Genomic DNA, 20,408 nt, shown 5'->3' on the forward strand with positions numbered 1-20,408 from the left:
GGCCTGGCCGCCCTTGTGCGTCCCTCTGACCGCCTCTGGAAAAGCTGCTAGGCTGCGCGGCCCTCTGCCCACCTCGCCTTAAGCCAGTGGCAAGTGCTCTCTGCTCCTCTCCTTCCTGGCCACCTCTACATTCTGGTGTGTCAGTACTGACAGGTTCCGTTTTCTTTCTGTGCACTAATTTGCAGTAACTGGCACTGAATTCTCTTTGTCACTTAATTACAAACGGTGTCCTTTTGTACAAACAAGCTCCCATTTTTCCTAGCTGCCAAAAGCAGCTGTCACTCAGGGCCTCTTGCAGCTTTGCAGTTTGTGCTGAGCCATGCACTCCCTGTGCCTTGGTGTGACTAAGCTAGTAAAGAGCCAGCTCCTTGCATACATCCATGAAATTTAGACCCAGAATTGCCAATATTAAATAAGTGACTTAAATACAAGTCTGACTTGTCTTTATAGTGCCCTTAACCTAAATTAGCATTTTCAATGGTATTTTTAATGAAACCACAGATAGTGGGAGACTCTCTCCATGAATCCTCCTTACTTTAGAGCCATTTATTGTTAAAGGTGTGGGAGCCATACACCTCCATTCAAAGATGCATCTATTTATGTCAGGATGTCAGGTCTGCTGTTCAGGGAAATGTTTTGTGCCAATGTCTAGGTACTGACGTAAGGCTAAGTCTGGTTCTAGAACATTTTTCATGTCTAGTATTACACTGGATATTTTTATATGTTATGAGCTGTAGGTCAATCCTAAGTGACTGCTTCCAGTTACTACAGAGGAAGTTTAGAAGAAACTCTGTAATAGAGTAACTTAATTACTTTTGAAAACTCTCTGAAGTTCCATTTTTTCAGTGACTGGCTTATGCCTTGAAATGGAATGACTTGCATACATGCTTAAAATAAATGTGTTTCCTATTACTATTTCCAGATTGCTGACTTCTAGCTTCAGCCAATAAAACAACATACTGGTAATTTCATGTTTTGGTCAAAACAAAATTGTATAAAAATAATACTTAAAAGGCATGTTAAAACATTGTTTTAATAATCTATTCTAATCTTTAATGATCCTTTTTATTTAGTATAACCATCCTTTTGAAGATGATTTACTTGTTTCCATGGAAACTCTCACTTACTATACGCCTGATGGTAAGAACTTCTTAAAGCTTCAATATTTACGTGCTGCATGTTTAGACTTGGTGAAGCATGTAGCTGTTGGCAGTTATATAACAATTGCAATAGATACTGACTTTTGTCCAGTTAGGTATTGCATTTTGTATGTAAACTCTGATACACTCTAATACTCAATAAACTGGGGAGTTTATTTATATGCTCTGTTCTAGACAACAGAAAAGAGTTATTAGCAAAGTTGAGGATAACTGGTTAATATTTGGATGTCTTGTAAGAAGAAGAATCAAAATGGAGAAAACTGGGGAAACAATTGAATGGGGGTATTAGAAGGAAGTTGATATGCATGAATGGATTGTATAGTTTCATCTGCGCTTAGTATTCTGAAGGCTGCTCTGATAAATTTCTGTTATGTCAAATGTCAGAGTGGACTGGGTAGGTAGTCTTTTTAACTTCTCATTGAATGTTCATGTGGTTAGCGTAAATCTATACCACATTATCCAATGTCATATTTTCCCACTGTTTTATTACACTTGTCAATGCATTGTAGAGTTGATAATGCTTATGGAGAGCTTACTGGGGAAAAAAAATCTGTTGTTCTAAAATACATTGCCCAGGGTTTTAGTGGGACTTGTGACTTAGTATCTTGGTGGCTTTACTGGGAAATGAAAGGGTCCGCCAGTTTTTATCATCACTGAAGTGAGGGTTATGATATGTAAATTGCCATATCAATTCTCATGAAAAAGGACTTCCTGGACATATCCATGAAGTACTACCATGGTGTGAAGACCAATGCAGTTCTTGCACCAAATATTACTTACTTTTTTAAAGGCTTTTACAGACTGGGAAGTTTGCATTTTATAGCATTTTTTATACAAAAAATATAAGGGGGTGCAGGGGTGGCTTCTGTGAGAAGCTGCTAGAACCTTCCCCTGTGTCTAACAGAGCCGATGCCAGCCAGCTCCAGGACTGACTTGTCCTGGCTGCCAAGGCTGAACCCTTCAGTGACAGCGGTAGTGCCTCTGGGATAACATAGTTAAGAAGGGGAAAAAACAGCATGCAGCAATGGCAGCACGAGAGAAACAACTCTGCAAACATCAAGGCCAGTGCAGAAGGAGGGGCAGGAGGTGCTCCAGGTGCCGGAGCAGAGATTCTCCTCCAGCCCATGGTGAGGCCAGCTGTCCCCCTGCAGCCCATGGAGCCCCATAGTGGAGCAGATACCCACCTGCAGCCTGTGGAGGACCCCACTCCAGAGCTGGTGGATGCACCCAAAAGAGGCTGTGACTTTGTGGAAGGACCATGCTGGAGCAAAGCTGCTGCCAGGACCTGTGGGCCCATGGAGAAAGGGGCAGGTTTGTTGGCAGGACTTGTGACCCCGTGGAGGACCCATGTTGCAGCAGCCTGTTCCCAAGGACGGCACCTTGTGGAAAGGGCCCACGCTGGAGCAGTTTGTGAAGAACTGCAGCCTGTGGGAAGGGACTCATGCTGGAAACATTCATGGAGAACTGCCTCCCATGGGAGGGACCTCACTCTGGAGCAGCAAAAGTGTGTGAGGAGTCCTCCCTCTCAGGAGGAAGGAGCGTCAGAAACAATGTGTGACGAACTAATCGCAACCCCCACTCCCCGTCTCCCTGTGCCACTTGTGGGGCAGGAGGTAGGAAATTGTGAGTGAACTTGAGCCCAGGAAGAAGACAGGAGTGGAAGGGAAGGTGTTCTAAGATAAGGTTTTAGTTCTCATTATCCTACTCTGATTTGATTCGTAATAAATTAACTTAGTTTCCCCTAGTTGAGTCTCTTTTGCCCATGACTGTAATTGCTGAATGATCTCTCCCTGTCCTTATCTTGACCTACAAGCTTTTTGTTGTGTTTTCTCTCCCCTGTCCAGTTGAGAAGGAGAGTGATAGAGTAGCTTTGGGCACCTGCTGTGAAACCATGGTCAACCCACCACACATGTAGTCTGCATGCATTAAATAAAATTTAAAAAGTAGAATAATTTGCTTTTTTTTCCCCCCTCTTTGTAGCATCTGGGGCTCTTTGGATTTTAGCTCAGTGTGTTAGACTTGGCATGTGATTTTTTTTTTTTTTTTTTTTTTTGGCTGACTTCTCAATTAACTTGAAATTATAATATTTTCTTGGTTTGTTTTCCTGTGTTTGTTTCAGCAATTGTATTGGAGGCTGTTCAGATGCAATAATGTTTTGTTACTATGTAATATGTTTTTCCTAGATGTTTGTATTCCTTAGAATGATACTTGGTATAGATAATGTTATAAGAAAAGCTATATTTAAATTGATATCTTGTTATTTCTAGGACGAAAACAACAGGGGAAAGTGTCAAGCAAGAAACTTAGAAAATGGAAGAAGGAAGTATTTGAGGTATCTAATAACATAGTCATACTATGAAGTCAAAATGTAGCAATATTTCTTTTTTTAATATATAGGAATACATTCTAATCTTGCTGTGCCATATAATATTTGCAAGAGATACTAATCAATGAAGTCAACATCTGCTTTAAAATAGGGTTTTAGGATATATTGGTTAAGACTGTTGGATGAGATAGACTAAAATAGATGACCATTTACCAGTGGTTAGCAGCACTGGTAAACCTGGAAAAATTTTTTTTAAATGTTCTCTGATGGGGAAACATACTTTTGGATCTCATCAGAATATTGCCATTGAAGTTAAAATGCATTAAATCAATTTATCTTGGTTCGGGTAATCAGCTTTTCAGTTCCAAAGGGCTTACCGGTTTCATCTTTAGATTTTTTTTTCTTCCTGTAAAATAGTGCTAGAGTAATTAAAGTATCTTTGTGGTCTCAGCACTTGCTGTCTGTGTCAGGCTAAAGCCATTACTGTCATGGGCATATGATCTGTATTTTTTTATTCTGAGTATTTACATTAAACAAGCAGTCGCTTCTTTTTCCATTTCCTAAACTCACCCATAAGAACTCAACAGTGAATTTCATCAAAATCTCAGTGCTTCTCACAGTTATGTGAGGTGTCACACAGATGTCAAAAGTCATCTTGCTGCTGCATTCCTAATATCTGTCAAAAAAGTTAAATTGTGTAGTGTGCCTTGGTAGTTAACACAGAAGCTGTTCTGAACCCCATCAACTGAGGGGATGAGCAGTTAAATTCAGTCTTGGGGAACAAGAGTGGATTTAATGGAGACAGAAAAGGGGCTGTATTTCCCTTTCCTTTTCCACTCCTGGTAATACTTGTGCATCATCTACTAAGCATTGCTGCACAACTTTACAGACTAAATCCATTAAGGACTGTAAGAGGAATTCTCTGTCTTAACTTCATACGTGGGCCAAGGTAACTATAGCTTATGTTTTTGTAGTGATTTTAACAGCAATGGTATGTCAAGAAGTGAATGATCAAGTAAGTTTTATGATGTATTTGTGGCTTTTCTGGTCAGGCCATGGGAAACCTGAGGGAAACTGAATGGTTATTTAAGAAATGCCTAGTTGTGAGATATACCAAAGTAAAGGCAATGGTTAAAATAACTTTACTATTCTAACATTCTTCTTACTTTTTTTTTTCCTATTTCGAATTGCAGTGTAATAAAAGAAGTCAAATGAATGCAGGTAAAGTGTTTGTGTGCTATAAATTATCTTATTCAAAGAGTCTTGACTTAATAGTTGTCCTGGTTTTATGCCAAGCTCTTTAGGACACACTGTTTTTTGTGTGGGGCACCACCCAAAAAAACAACAATGCTTATGTTCAGAAAGATTCGAAAATGTAGTCTAAAATGTTTAAGATGAGTAAATACATTCTAATTGATGTTGCTATCATCACAAGTTGATTAAAAATAATCTCCCCTTATCAGTTAGACAGTAAGCTTTTATTTTTTTATTTGATGGTTTTGTCAGATGTTCACTGAATAAAGATTCCAACCTTGACTTACACGGGTGTACAAGTGGAGAAATTTGGAATTTGCTAGTGTTTTGAAAATAACTAGATAAGTACACATATTAAAAACGCGTGTTAAAAGAATCTCATGAAGTAGCATGATGAGCTATCAAAAATTTAGCAGATTATTCTATATACTGAATGAATCATGCTGCCTGTAGGAAAAAGTGGTATATACTTATTTCATTAGAGATCAAGTATCATGACTGAAGTAAAATCAAGACTGTACGTCGAAGTTTAATTCTGATACTGCTTAGGGAAGTGTATGATATCTGGAGATTTTCTCATTGTTCTGAAAAGGAGCTGTATGTTCTAATAAAATATATGTTTTTACTGGGATAAATGATGGGGGAAATTATGTTGTGTAGTACAGCAAAGGTATGTTGGGCTTTATTTTCTTAAGGTTTTGAGGTGGGTTTTTTGGTGTTGCATATTTTATGACATTCATCTGAGAAACTTTTATGCTGAACATCTGAGGACAAAACAACCTCTGTCTCTCTCCCTCTACAATCCTACCAAAAAATTTGTCCATACAGGGTTCAGGTATAGACTTTGAATCAGCTCATGAAATTAAAATGTTGTGCTGGGAAAAGAGGCTCTGATACAAAAAGATTCAGATGGTCCAGACCTTAGCCTCTAAGGCTTAGGAAATATATGCTGATGGGTATGAATAGTACAAAAAATTATTGGCAACCATCTGCAGTAAAACTTGGGGGGGGAAAATAGCAGTTAGGTTTTTTTTTTTAAAAGATAATGTATTTGGAATCTTTACAAATAATTTTTTGTTAATCTTTGTGTTTTGACCTAAGGTCTGAATGCCTTAGAAGTTCTTATTGGAGGAATTTACTTGGAGTTTCTTTAATGCTACAGAGGCTTGATCAAATTATTTTAAATTTAGTGTACTGCATTCCAGATAAGGAAAAAATTGACAAATTTCTTATTTTTTCCAACTTTTAATGTAACTTGAGCAAAGTCTTTATTAAGTTATGTTTTTAAGTTATCCTAGGGAAGAAATAGTTAACTAAATATTGAAGATGGGGCAATAGCACTACTGTTAACAGCTTTTGTTATAGGGAAAAGCATGCATTTACAGATTTGTATTTATATGTGTATATTTATATATGCTATGAAAGACAATCTCATGGATTTTGTTCAATTTAAACAAATCGTATCTTGCACTTGCAACACAAAAGTCCATGGGTAAGCATTTGAACTGCATGGTCGTCATTAGTGTTACCCTTAAAAAAAAAAAAAATTTTTTTTTTAAACCTCACCAAAAAAACCCCAAAAAACAACAGCAACCAAAAAAAGCTTCTGGCTATGGATTATTAAAACTAATATACGAATTGTACTTATTCTTGTTCTATAATCTTACGTGGGCCTGATATGTGTTTTCAATTACGATGCATAAAGTCCTGTGCTATTAGGTGTGAACACTTAAAATATCTTTATAAGGCCCAAATACCTATTAATGAACCACTTCCCATTTTGAATTTTGTTATAATCTATTTTTACTATTTGGATAGAATGTCCAGTGTCCCTACGAAGTTTTACTGGGTAAAATGACAATCTTTTGAGTGTGTTTGGGTTTTTTTCTGTATATTGCAGTTCTGAGTATGGGACAACCAAGTATGTTAAATTTCAGTCTCCAGGAAGACCAATATTTGTGTCATGTATTAGCTACTTAAAATTCTTTCTTTCATTGAGAATTTTTTTTGAAACAAAATGCCTTCTGTGATATTTTGTAGATCTTGCTCAGTAAGGGATTTCAGTGGGACATTACTGTGTTATTCTGATTTCCTGTCTTCTCAATTCAGAAATGTTTGGAAAATGCTTTATTTGGCTTCTAAAAATGTGCATTGATGATATATTCTAAAGGAAGCATTACTGTAGTTTTTTTGCAAAATAGTGAACATAAATTTTTTTACAAGGTGAAGCCAGACCTTTTTAGTTATATAAGATGCTTCATTAACTTTATACGAGAGAATGGTATTGTAGTACTGTTTCCTACTGGTTGGAAAACTGTACTTAGAATAGTTATCAATGGTCTGTGTCCAAACTGAAGGGAAATATGAGGCATTTTTTCCAGGACTTGTCCTGAGCAAATTAATAGTTTATACTTTCATTAAGTAAATAGTAAAAGACATTAACTTAATTAACTCGCAGATGATACCAAGTAGGGATGACCACTGTGAAAGATGGTCTGACAAATTGGGGCTAAAACTTAAAAGTAACCTTTGTGTAATTTCATAAGGAGAAGGTCAAAATAATAGACTTACATAGGAATAATCAATTGCAGGAAGAGGCAATTTGGAAGGCTGGTTGAGCCAACCAAGAATGTCTTCTATTGTGAAAATAGCACACACTGTGCTAGAGGATATGCACAGGTGCCTAGTATGTAAAGCACACAAAACAGATTTTCTGCACTGTTCAACAGTGATAAAACTTGTGGTGGAGTGCTTTGTTTTGTATTCGATAGCAACTTGACTAGCTGGAGTGAGTCAGAAAAAGAAAAAAAATTACTAGAGCCAATGATGATAGGACTTAAATGGAGGGTAAAAATAAAAGACCAAAAGAGAGCCTCTAGGTTAAATATTAGAAAAGCTTTCTGTCCTGGTTTCAGCTAGGATAGAGTTGGTTTTCTTCACAGAAGCTGGTGTGAGGCTATGTTTTGGATTTGGGATGAGAAAATGTTGATAAAGTGCTGATGTTTTGGGTTGTTGCTAAGTAGTCAAGGACAGTCCAGCTTCTCATGGTGGCCTGCTAGCAAGAAGACTGGGGGTCCATGGTAAGCTGGGAGGGGACACAGCCAGGACAGCTGACCGAGACTGGCCAAAGAGATATTCCATACCATATGACATCATGGCCAGTACATAAACTGGAGTTACCCGGGGGGTGGAATCGCTGCTCAGGGACGGGCTATTGATCACCAGGTGGTGAGCAATTGCCATATCTTCTTCTTGTACATTCCTTTGTCAGTATTATTATTGTTGTTATCGTTGTTTCCTTCTCTCTTGCTGTCCTATTAAACTGTGTTTATCTCAACCCACAAGTTTTTTCCCAATTCTCTCCCGTGTCCCACTGGGGTGGAGGGAAAGGTGAGCGAGCGGCTGCATGGTGCTTAGTTGCCGGCTGGGGCTAAACCACGACACTTTCCAAATGTAAACATAAGGAAGTCCTTAAATACGTTTCTTAGAGATGATGGAGCTGCTTTTAAGAATGGGTTAGACTTCTCCTAAAGGTAAGTTAGGTGTAGTTGCTCCTGCTTTTAAATGGAAGATGGAATAGATGACATCTTTACATACCTTTCCATATGCTTTAAGCCTTTAGAAAACTGGAAATTTTTATATGTATGCTTGGTACTCTTAAATAATATAAAGTGTTTATAGGAGTAAATAATATGTGCCTGAGGTATGAGATAAGTTTTCTTACTATTTAACCAAAAAAAGTAAATCACTTGTGATATTTCACATTAATTTATCTGGAAACAGAAATGCAGAAAAGCAAGGACAACAAATGTGGCATTAAACAAACTTGTTTAAACAGAGTCTTGAGCAGGGTAGACATATCTGCTATATCTGCTAAAGGTATTATTTTCATTATTTGAGCCTGAGTCTATCACATACATCCAATCATGAGAAGTTCTACTACAGCATTGGTACCGGCAGGGTCATATGTTTGGAGATATAGATCTTCTTTTTTGGGAAAGATTAAATTTCTGTAAGTTATGCAGTATTAACAATAGATTTAGGCGATTATTTTTATATGAACATCATAGTCATATGCACCGTATACATATTTGGGAGGTTGTAGCTTGTTATAGATACCTTTTTTAAAATTTAACAAGACGATGGTTAGAAATGTAATTTTTTTCAGCGACATCAAAACAGTGTTCAGTATGAGTAATTTTAATAGCAATATACCTGGCTTAGAGGCTAATTGTTAAATAAGCATATGTGGAAGTGGCATTAATTTGAAGATAGCTACTTCTCTGTGGTTCTAATAGGTTTTGGGTTTTATTTAAATCCATTTGAGTTGGAATAGCTAATGAAGAATAAGTACAGATTGAAATGTAAAAAGGGGAGAGGTCTGCTAAATTAGACAGCTCTTGCACTCTTGATATTTCTTCTGCTTCTTGTGAATAAATGGGGGGGGGAACCACAAAGATTGTGGGTGGGTCTATCTGTGCAGGAAGACAGTTTTGGAAGGCCCCCTTGCCAAAAATCATTAAAAAGATGCAGTAGAGATTTGAGGCTCTACCCTCAGGCTTCAGGAGTAGTTAGTCGTCTTCTTATCCTTTTCAACATATGCCAAGAAAAATGCACAAAAAGTTTGCAGTTGTCTTCCTTTTCTACAAGTGATACCACCTGATAAAGGGGCAAATTTTATTTTCTGTGGTGCTTCATGGGTTAAGAAGAAAACATGTAATACGGTAGATGTACATGTCTGATCTGAATTAGTCTGCTGTATTTGACTACAATGTTCTGTCACTTGTATAATCTTTGTTTCAGTCCTATCTGCATTCTACATTTAAGTGTGTGTGTTTAAATATTTTTCAAAACAGAGTATATACAAATGAAGAATTAATGAGTTCAGGTACAACATTGATCTGTAACCTATCAAATTGAAATAGAACTATTTTTTTCCTCCCATGCATGCTAAGATATGTCAAAGCAACAGACCAGTGACTTTGAAGATGGTCATTTAACAATAAAACAGGTATGGGCACCACATTGTATCTTCTTTTGTAAAGTCTCTTTTGGAAAACATATTTATGTAGTCAAAAGCTAAGAAATTAATCATGAGCAGGTGGTCCTGTACCATAGCTATCAAGATAGCTATAACAGGTTAGAGCTACTAATTGCTGAATTAAATCACTTTATTCTCCTTAAATAAGTGCTTCTGAAAAAATAGAGGGCTTAAAGTATTTCACTACAGTTCTTCAAAATTCAGGTATCTTATTAAACAACTCTTTTCTATTTCCCCTCATGTAGTTCCCCACATATAGTTGCATTATTTTAGGAAAGATGTGTCCTTACTTACCAGATAACATGTTTGTGTAAAATTAAAATCTTCGTGTTCTGGTTAATGTTGATCATCTAGTACACTTCCCCTGATTGTTTCCTCCCCCGATAGTTTCTGTGTTCTGAGATGGTGATGAATTCAAGTTCTGGACTTCTCTATATGGTGGTCTAATACATTTTGTGATGGTGGATTCATGTAATTTTTTTACATATTTGACTATGTCCCTATTCATGTTGTTTTATGTGGTAAGGTTTACATATGGTTCATATAATTACATATCCTCCCTCCCATCGTGATATTTGGGGAATCAAATGATATCGGCCGTGGATTTCAGCTGAATTCTACTCTTCTTAAGTTTATTTAAAGGGAGACCAAGCAGTTGGAGATAGGCTTTAAACCATCAACTGTCTTTTTTTAGTTAAATAATATGTGTGTCTAACTTTAAATTATTATTTGTAAAGTCTGTGGTTGTCTAGAATAATTTCTTTCTACTCCTGATCTTTTAAGGAGAAAAAATTAATCACTTGAAGAGTGATATGGGCCGTCTCACTGGTCACTCTTATTTCTATGTTCTACATAGATGATAGTTAGAATTGTCTCACTTTACTGATGTCCTTTTAACCCACAACACACTAATTTTATGATTGAACTGGGCAGACTAGGTTTAGACTTTTTTAAAAAGAAAATCTGATGAATGTGGTGTCAGGTGTAGATTGTAAACATTTAGAAAAGGCTCCTTATCCATATAAATGAGATTTTTATGCAACTACCTACAAAATAGCAAAAAATTTGAAATATTGTATATAGATTGTTTGAAGTAGGCAGTTAATAATTGTTTAAAGTGGGCAGTTAAGAAACTTTCCATATACACTGGAGCACAGAGAAAATCCCCAGTACATACTGATAAAGATTTGGTGATTGGAATTAATCTGTCAACCGTGTTTTGCTCTTGTTGTATAATAGCTTCTCCTTGCATTATTTTTCTGAATATAGAAGGGCTGGGAATAAAATAGTTTTCCTCATTGACTAGTGAGATGTGAATCAAGACAAATTTGTGTATAGATTTGTTAATAAAGATGGTGTCATTTGGACATAGTTTGTGGAATATGACTGGGTTTGTTTCACTACCACCACCATCATGCCCCACCCAACCTCCTCAAAAAAAAAAAAAGTTGAACAAGTAGTGAGAGCAGAAAATTTAACAGACTAGTTAATAAAGTTTATACTACAAGGTCTTAAATTTCCTTTAATGTGTTTTTTTTTTTAAGGAATCTCCTGAGATCTCTCATGTGGATACATCTGACATAGGTGGGTTTTTTAATTTACTTTTTAGTTACCTTTTTTAACTTTTTGAAAATAAGTTTGCAAATAATTTTTTCTAATATAGTAGAAATACTTTTAATACGTGTTTTGTACCATTTCAGAAAGTAGAGAATAGGAATAACATGAGACTGAAGTACTGGTAGTACTATGAAATCAATATTCACATTCCTCTCTAAAATCTCAGTCCTGAATCTCTGATACGTTGGAAAGTCAATATGGAATATTTTCAATTGCCTTTTAATAAAGAAAGGAACAGTGAAATAAAAACTTTGGTGTAAGTGCAAGACATTTTATTAATAATTACAATATATACATTAATTTCTAGTGGTATGGATATTGCATTCAGCTGCAATAATAAGTCTTCAGTAGTTTTTGTAACAGTTCCGGCATCAGTCTTGTGGCCGTTTGCACCATTTTGGGTGGTTTGACCTTGTATTCCCAACTAATTACTTGATTGTATTATTTAGTGCTAACAATCTTTGACTGTTTTAAAAATATTTAAAACTTGTATTAGTCAAGATCTTTTGATTCTTGTGCATATAAAAACTTACTCTTTTGCAGAAATTAAACTATTGCTAGGTGGCAACCAGCATTTAATGATTAAAAGAGTAGTTGCAGCAAAATATGGTTAGCTGATGTTTGAATACTCTGGTCTAAATTAGGTGCTTCATACACATAGCTGTCTCCAAGGCAGATGAGTACCTCTCTGTTGAGGGGAAAATAGAAAACAGCAATCTGAAATTTGTCCTCCTATCATTTGAGAGGATAATTTCAAATATCTATTTGAATGATAATATCATTTCTGTAAATTTAGAAAATGTGGCTTTGTTTTTTTTCCCCAACCTGTGCAATGAAATACAGGAAACAAATTTCAGAGGCATCTTAGCTTAGCTTAGATGTGGCTTAGCTTCTATAAGTGTCCTTTGTGTCTTTTGCACTCATGGGATAAATGAGTGATGCAGCTCAGACTCTGGTATCTTCATAGCAGCATACAATAATATGATTATCCACTCCTCCTCCTTCTCTTATGAATGTTCTAGGAAGAGACTGGAGAGGATTTATAGCAGCTTCAGTGAGTCCCAGCTATCTCCAAATACAGTAAGACCTAGAAATTAGCTTCTTAGAGGTGTAGGATTGGATTCCTCGCTGAAAAATGGACTTCACCTAGGTGTTTGGGTTTTTTTAATATATAAAAGGTTAGCAATAGGGCATGCTAACTGTTAAGAAAAAAGTGTAGCTGCTTTAGGTTTGGCAGGCTTTTTCCATCTTTAGTATCGTCACACTTCTCATTGAAGGCAGCGTTTCTTCCAGGTATTATGCAGTGTTTTTGTTTTACAAGCACACAAAGCCAATCAATAACAGGTACAAATAAAGTGAAACAGCTCTCGCCTGTACCTGCATGTATTGGTCTGCACGTAATAGGGAAAATTATTAGGTCTCCCTTCTTTGGTTACACGGGAAGTAGCATGGCAAAGTATAGTAATAGTTGAACAATTTCTTATATCTATTAGGATAGTATCAGAGAAAAATGAATTTATTTGGAGAGAAAGGGGAAAGTTCAATCTGAACTGTATATTTATCTAAGTGTATTTAAGTTTAGAAGTTCACATTAAAGTCAAAACTTAAAATTTACAATAACCCCCTTATTAACATGTTCATTTTTTAAGTAAGATAAATCTTTTGGGTAATGATAGTATATTGAATGCATCTCCAGTGAAATTACTTCCTGTATTATAGGTCAAATTTTCCAGAGAGAAAGGTGGGAGTTTTCATTTTTCCTCTCTTCTGCACTTGAGCAACAGAGGTGTTCCCGAATTTCCCTTTTGGCCCATAAAAACATTTTAAGGTTCCCTGGAGAAGATATTATACTTTGTTCTGTTCTGTGCTGTGACATGGTCCTCTGCTAATAATTCATGTTGGAGTCATTTGAAGTATGATTGACAATACATTGAAGACATACTACAATCACACTACACAGATCAATTCATTCTACGGTACAAGCTATTTTCCAATAATTTGTAATTGGCGTGAGGGAATCAACCATTCCTGGACACTGGAGTTGTTACCTTTATCTCAAGAACCTCCCATTTTTGTAGCAGTCTAGTCTGTTCATCTCAGCTACCATTTAGGGAGCACTCTGCCAGTTTTGTGCTTGATTCTACTGGAAGATGATGACTGTATGGCAGAAAGAGAGTATCAGCTGTTACAACAGAAATTCAAGGCTGAAACTTTTCTAGAGTCAAACATTAACATTCTTACTGGTTCCTTCACTATTCATGCTTAGTAAAGTGACCACAACTTTTTTTCCCACGTGACTAATGGAAGACAACTTTGATAATCTGACAGGCACAGGTTTCAGTTCTAATAAAATAATTTTGCTGGGATCAGGTAGACTGTCAAAGGCAACCCTCTGATTGCTCAACATTTTCACTGGAAGATGCAAAATTGTGTTGTCTCCCACAAAGATAGTGTTTCTTTCATATGTATCATTATGTAAGCTTTATGGCAGCATCTCTCCACAGAGCTTTAGGTGATGATTGCACTGATAGGGAACAAAAAAAGATGATGGGATTAGCTGGAAAAGATTTTCATTCTGTTCTTAGTAATTTAAGAATAGTATGAAGAGGCAATGAAGTAGGTATCATAAACAAGATTATTTTCACTCGTTTTCCTTTTCAGGGCTATTCCTCTCCTCTTTAAACACAGTCATGGGACAAAGATTTAACAGCTAGTAAAATTCAGAAATCAGGGCTTACAAGACATGTTTTATGATCATGAAAGACTGAGGCTTTAGCTAATAATGAATTGGAAACTGTGGCTACATCTAAGCAAAGAAATGTTTTGTTCACAGAAATACCCATAAAATACCTAAAAATTGAGTTGGAAGATTTGGATTTAATTTTTTATTATTCTCAAGTCTGTCCTATTTCTCACCCTGGCAGTTTGAAGGCAGTCTTAACAATAAAATTAAGAAAAGGAAGCATGGTAGAAGGTCTTTATTATCTTTGGGATATTTGGGAATGCAGTGGGAAACAAGTGGGAATTATACATTAATGAATAGTGAATCTTGCAGAGAGTGTTCTGAAAATATTTTAGTCTCTGAAATTATTAGCATAAATCTTGAAATGGTTACAAACAAGTTGTCATCACTCTTCTGTGTTCCCTTCAAGTCATTTATGAACCTATAAACCATGCTTTTCAACTGGACTTGAAGAGGAAGTACAATACAGATAAAAAGTTTTGGTGTAGAAAACCGTTTTCTAAAATGAAACCAGTTTAGTCAATAAGTTATATAGTGTGTGCTTAAAAATATTTCCTTTCTGGTTTTGTGTTCAACTAGATTTTTATGTAGTATTTACCTTCAAATTGTAGATGGAGAAAGTGATGATGATGTGGTTTCGGTAAGAAGAAAATTTGAAGACATTCACTTCCAGGTAAAAATTTCTGGTGTCTAATGCAGTGGAATAATTTTGTGTTCAACAGAAATGATTGAACTATTTGAATAACTTGCATGTGCCTGATGAGTTGATGCACTGTCAGCAGAAGACTCTGTGTAGACTTAATGCACATTTTCAGTAAGCATAGCAAATGAGAGGTTCAATAAATAATGTCATGAAGACCAATATAAAGTAATATGTCTTGGTATTATTAGCATACCAGAGTAAGTGGATTGCATAGAACAGACAACCCCAAGAAAGGCTATTATAGGTATAGAAAAAAAATAACCAGATTAATCGCAAAGTGAAAACACTTATAAAAACATAATCATTCACTTGAAAGTTTAGCATAACAGGTAACATGACTTTAAAAAAAAAAAGTAAATCTGAAATAATGGCTACCATAACAAAAACAGACTGTAATCTTCTGCTGTGTTTTCCCAAACTAGACTATGGGTATCAGGACTACCCGGGGTAGTTACATTGCTGAAGAAAAATTACACACACACGTGTATGCAGCCATTCTAATCCCGTGTTCTGCTTGCTCAAATACAATTACAAAAAAATTTATTTACTTTCCTTATTTGTTTAGCACAGTGCTAGGCATTGTCATGTCTCTGACAATAGCTAATACAAACTGCTTCAGAAAGCAAGAGTTTCACTAATGAAAAACATTTGCCATTTATCACCAAATGCTTTTAGATATTGCTGAGATGCATTACAGTGAAGAACTTAATTTGTATGTTAATTCATGGGATGTTAATAACACATGTAAAGATTTCAAGCTGTACTTACCAGTGCTTTATAACCAAACACTAGGAGGTTTTTTTCTTTTTTTAAAATCAGTAGGTATTCTGAGGCAGTGTGTGCTTTTCCCTGCGTCAATAAACTAGCTAGTTATCTCTTCTTATCTCTTCTTATATGTCTTCATATACAGGTCCTTCTTGGGATTTTTTTTTTTACCTAAAACATACACATTAAAAATAAGTTTATGTTGTTTGGATATCCTCATCTGAATAATACTAGTTTGAAACAAATCTGCGTAATATGTTTGGGTTTGTCAGTGTCAGTAACTTTTATGTGTCTTAATTTCTTTTTCCCCTCTAAGAATCTGCCTGTAGATGATGGGAAAATTCAAGAGAAAGTAAAAGTTCCAGTGGATGTGATAGTACAAGATTTTGCTAGAAAAATTCCAAAGTGGATTATGGTAACATATTTCTCCTGTTCTAAGTTATTAGCTAATTAGAATAAAAGAACTCTAACTGTACAGCACAATGAATTCTAATATTTCTCTGCTGTTCTGTCACTGTTCCTCTCCTGCTTGCTGTCTACATAAATATCATAGTATCTCAGGTCTCTGACAGCAATGATTTGTGAGAAACAGAGCAGACAATATCTTTTTTTTTTATACTTTGTTCTTTGAACCCTGATGTGCAAGTTGATCTTCAGTAAGTTTTCTGAAAAGCCTAAATTTGATGTCTGTAGAGAATAAAAGGAGTTTTAGCTTTATTTTGGTTTTGGGGGTAACGGGGATTGGGAGTGAAGGGTTATGTTACATGTACAACTTTTGTTTCCTACTGGAGTTGCCAGAGATCTATAGATTATCCAGGTGCGTATATATCCATGTATAAATTCTCATATTTGGACAAGGGATTAAAATATGATACGTAATGTAGAAGTTGCGAAGATGGTAAACAGCTTTCCAAGGTTAAACTGGTAACTTAAAATTTCTTACTGAAGTCTTAGACTAGACTTTTTCCTCCTTGTCTGAAATTTACTAAGTCCCTTAGGACCATAATTCTGTACAGGACCTAGTATAGTGAGGAGAGAGAAGGAGGAGTCACAGTAGGGTTTTGTTGTTACCTTTAACATGCAAAAAATTCAGGATATTAGACTCTGTGTCTTTTTCCTTTGCTTTTTCAGGTATCACCTCAAGGTTTGTCAGAAGGTCTTCATTTAGCTTCGCCAGTGCAAGAACTGATTGGTACTACCAAATCTTTTTGGTGTTGGTCAAATATGTTAGTTACAAAATGTGGTTTTTATTAAAATTTATTCAAAATAAATACTTAATTTATTGAAAACACAGAGTCACTATTTATCCAACAGAAAATTTCATTAGGCTGAATTCTTGAAGAGAAGTTAGACATGATTTAGCTTATGGCAAAATCTATTTGAAAAGCAGACAATAGATAGCTTGTATACATAAAACCAGCTTTTCTTAAATAGCCCCAGGAATAAAATGCATAGTTACAAAATTCAGCAACATTAAGCTCAATTAAATGAAAGCATAATTTTTTGGTTCTACTTGTTTTAAATTCAAGGAATGTAATGAAGGGTTTTGGATCTTTTGGTAACTGGTACTCAAGTGGTATTTCACTAGTAAACTTTCTTCAGAAGCTCTCCAGACTTGATGCAAACCTAAGGTAGAATGTTGGTGTAAATATTTCAAGCCTAACAACTACAAAAAGCTTTATCTTCATCATGTTTTATGGCAAGCAAAGCTGCATGGTTACTAGTAAAGTACAAAGCTTTCAAGTAATATGGAAATAGAGTAACAAATCCTGGGCAGAAATCGCAAAGACCAAAGCAGTCTGCCTCTACAATGAAAATATTTTATATCTATATATTTTAAATTTTTTTTTCCAACACATTTCATTTGTCTTCTATAGTCTGTCAATTCAATATGGTCAGGAAAAATGTTTGAATTTTTTCCTAATGGATTGTATGTTAATCATCCATTTAACCTGGCAAAAAAGCTTAATGAAATGTGCTATTACAGTAAGGCTACCCGTACTGCATGCAATTGTTTCTAAGTAGTGTAGTACATTACTAAAAGTGCCCTAATTGTTTTCAGTTTTTTTTCTTCTGGTTTTATTTTGTGATTCATTTGTGTTTTTTGAATAGGCAACCAAGCAGATGTTTGCAGAAAGAAAGTAGAGTTGCCAAATGAATGTTCTTCATCCAGACCTCTACAGTTACAATTTTCTGGTGTTCCTATTTCACCAAATACAATAACTGTACACAAGCATCTACCTTCTCCAGAACTGAATAAAACTTGCTATGATAGTATCTTGGAAGAATACCATTCTGCAGATGAGGAATGCTCCTGGAGCAATGTAACTCTTGCAGACTTGTATCCAGCGATGGTAGAGATGCTTACAAAGCTCATGACAAAGCAGGCTCAAAGGAAAGTGATAAAATACATGTTTGGACACTTAAGGCACAGAAGACGGCATTCTAGAAGACCAAAGCTCAATGTCACTGTAGACAAATTAAGAGGGTTCAGACCTCTTAAACTGAAGCAAGCACTACCCAGTGTATGCAGCAGTAGAAGTGAAGACATCCAAAATCAAACTTTTGGAAAAGAGAATAGAGAACTTTGTGATGATGAGTGTTCCATTAATCATTTATCTGGTTTGGTACCTTATTCTTACATTGATACAAATGAAATCAAAGTGGACTATATTGACTCAAGTTTAGAACATCATTTGGTATCTGGAAAAGGCCAAAAAGTCTCCAAACAGACTGGTTTTCCTAATGTTGTGGCTAGAATGGGAAAGACCTTTGTAGTTGAAGATGAGTTACAGACTACTGTCTCGCCGAAGAATTTGGAATACAAAGAAAGTGAAAAATCATCTTACAAATGTTCCTCAGAATACCATTTTAGAACATCTACTGCCAGTTCAGGGTCAACAGCGCTTTATCTGGTAAAAGAGAATAAAACTCAAAAAATTGACTTTCCTTGCAGTGATAACTTAGAGTTCTGTTCATCTACTTGCAATTCCTATGGCAACAGTAACAGTTTTACACCTGTCACAAATTGTTCTTTTACAAAAGCATCAAATACTTTGCTCATAAATCCTGAAAAAATAATTTCTGGAACACAAATTTCTCGCCAGCACCAACACTTATTTTCCTCATTGTCTATGAAGCAGACTCCTTCAAAGATTCCCCAGAAATATGAAGATGAGTTTGAAGAACTCTACTACAAACTGTGTTGCGAAGAAATCCAAAAGCCTTTGACATTGACAAGACCTCTTTCAAATTCACAGAACCTTGAAGATAAAAGGATACTAGTGAAGAGTAATTTAAATGATTCTGTGAGGTTCGAAACAGAGTATGATAGAGAATTTGACAGGATCTATGAGCAATTGTGTAGTGAGGCTGTTCCAAGACTTCATGGGTTTCAGAGTGCTTCAAATGTAAGGAAATATGAAGGAATACAGATGTCTGAAACTGTAAATGCTCTTGTTAACTCACCTGTTCGAACTTTATCTGCAATTCCCGGAGTTAAAAGACTAGGAAATTTTCAAAATGATCTTTGTTCACCAGTAAAGCGACTGAAAAATACAACAGAACATTATTTTCCTTCAGCAAAATACCAACAGATTTCTCACAGAAAAAATGTCAATCATCAGACAGTTGGCATGGATTTTTTGAGCACATACAATGGCAGTAACCCCAGTTTTTTCAACAGTCACAGCTGTCAGAGTCAGGTACTTAAGGGCATTGTGAAAAAAAAAAATTTACTGTGCACTCCTTGCTGTTACTTGGAGAAGAGCTTAAAAAATTGATTAGGGCTGGAAGCTCTTTCAACTAGTGACAGCATACTTCTCATGCTATTTGATCAGTAGGGTTGTTTATAGGCTTAGGGTTTTTATTTGCCAAAATAGAAGTTGCATCAGGTCTTCTGGATCATGTGAGGAAACTCACTATGTTTAATAACCTTGAAAATGGTTATAAAATGCTTGATAAAAGATTTTGTTACATTTTAATAGACTGTCACTGGTTAAAATCTCAAACAGTGACCCTATTAATTAAGGTGATATCATTCTGAAATTACTCTTTTTTTTTTTAATTAATTTCATAGATGGGCAAGGTGTGGCAAACAAACATTACTGGGTTACTTTGGAATCACTAGACTTGTGAATTTAAATTTTAAATCAGGCCCTTATTTCCAAGTTCCCAGTCATTTCTTCTGGGAACTATGAAATATTTCAAGCTATCAAATAATATGTGAGTTTTTCCATCAATGTAATCTGTTGATGCTTTATTTTCAGGACTCTAGATTTCATGCTTCTCCAGATAAAACTTTTATTGGTATTTCTGCTACTTCCCTGCAAGGTTAGTTTCAGAGACTTTGAGTTACTACTTTAGCCATCACAAGCCCTTCTTCAAAGGGTAAATCTACACATCTCAATAGACCACTGTCTAGGCTCTTCTTCCTCAGTAAAAATTGGATATGTTTAAGTGTTCCTTTAAGTAAGGAATCTGTACAGAAAAGGGTTTCCTGAATCACATGTTAACAGCTATTTAAGAAGCTTTTCTGTAGGTGAACTAGGACTTTTCTTACTAAAGTGTTGCTTATTATCAGCTGGTTTTCCCTCTTTTTTTTATTTAATTTTATTCAAAGTTTACTGTTGCTTTTACTTTCTGTATGTAAATGTTCCGCAGGAAATGCATAGTTTGTTAATCCTGCACTTGAATAACCAAATGCTTTTGTATGAATTCTTTAGCTTTACAAAAACTTGCAACTGAGTTGTTGCATGGCTACTGTCACCTGCTTAGGTGAATTAAATTATTGATCTGGA

General features: G+C 35.6%; 1 protein-coding gene across 1 annotated transcript; it reads left to right on the plus strand.

Annotated features, from left to right (window-relative positions):
• Positions 1-1,073: 1,073 nt before the first annotated feature.
• LOC104623945 lies at positions 1,074-19,023 on the plus strand (the record flags this gene model as incomplete). Its single annotated transcript, XM_010291177.1, is given in 8 exon segments — positions 1,074-1,140; positions 3,428-3,492; positions 11,326-11,365; positions 14,753-14,814; positions 15,926-16,024; positions 16,741-16,801; positions 17,722-18,959; positions 18,961-19,023. Coding segments are annotated over 8 exon segments (1,695 nt in total), but the record flags the coding sequence as incomplete, so codon positions are not given.
• Positions 19,024-20,408: the final 1,385 nt, after the last annotated feature.

This window comes from Phaethon lepturus, unplaced genomic scaffold, assembly GCF_000687285.1.
Source record: "Phaethon lepturus isolate BGI_N335 unplaced genomic scaffold, ASM68728v1 scaffold3157, whole genome shotgun sequence".
NCBI lineage: Eukaryota > Metazoa > Chordata > Aves > Phaethontiformes > Phaethontidae > Phaethon > Phaethon lepturus.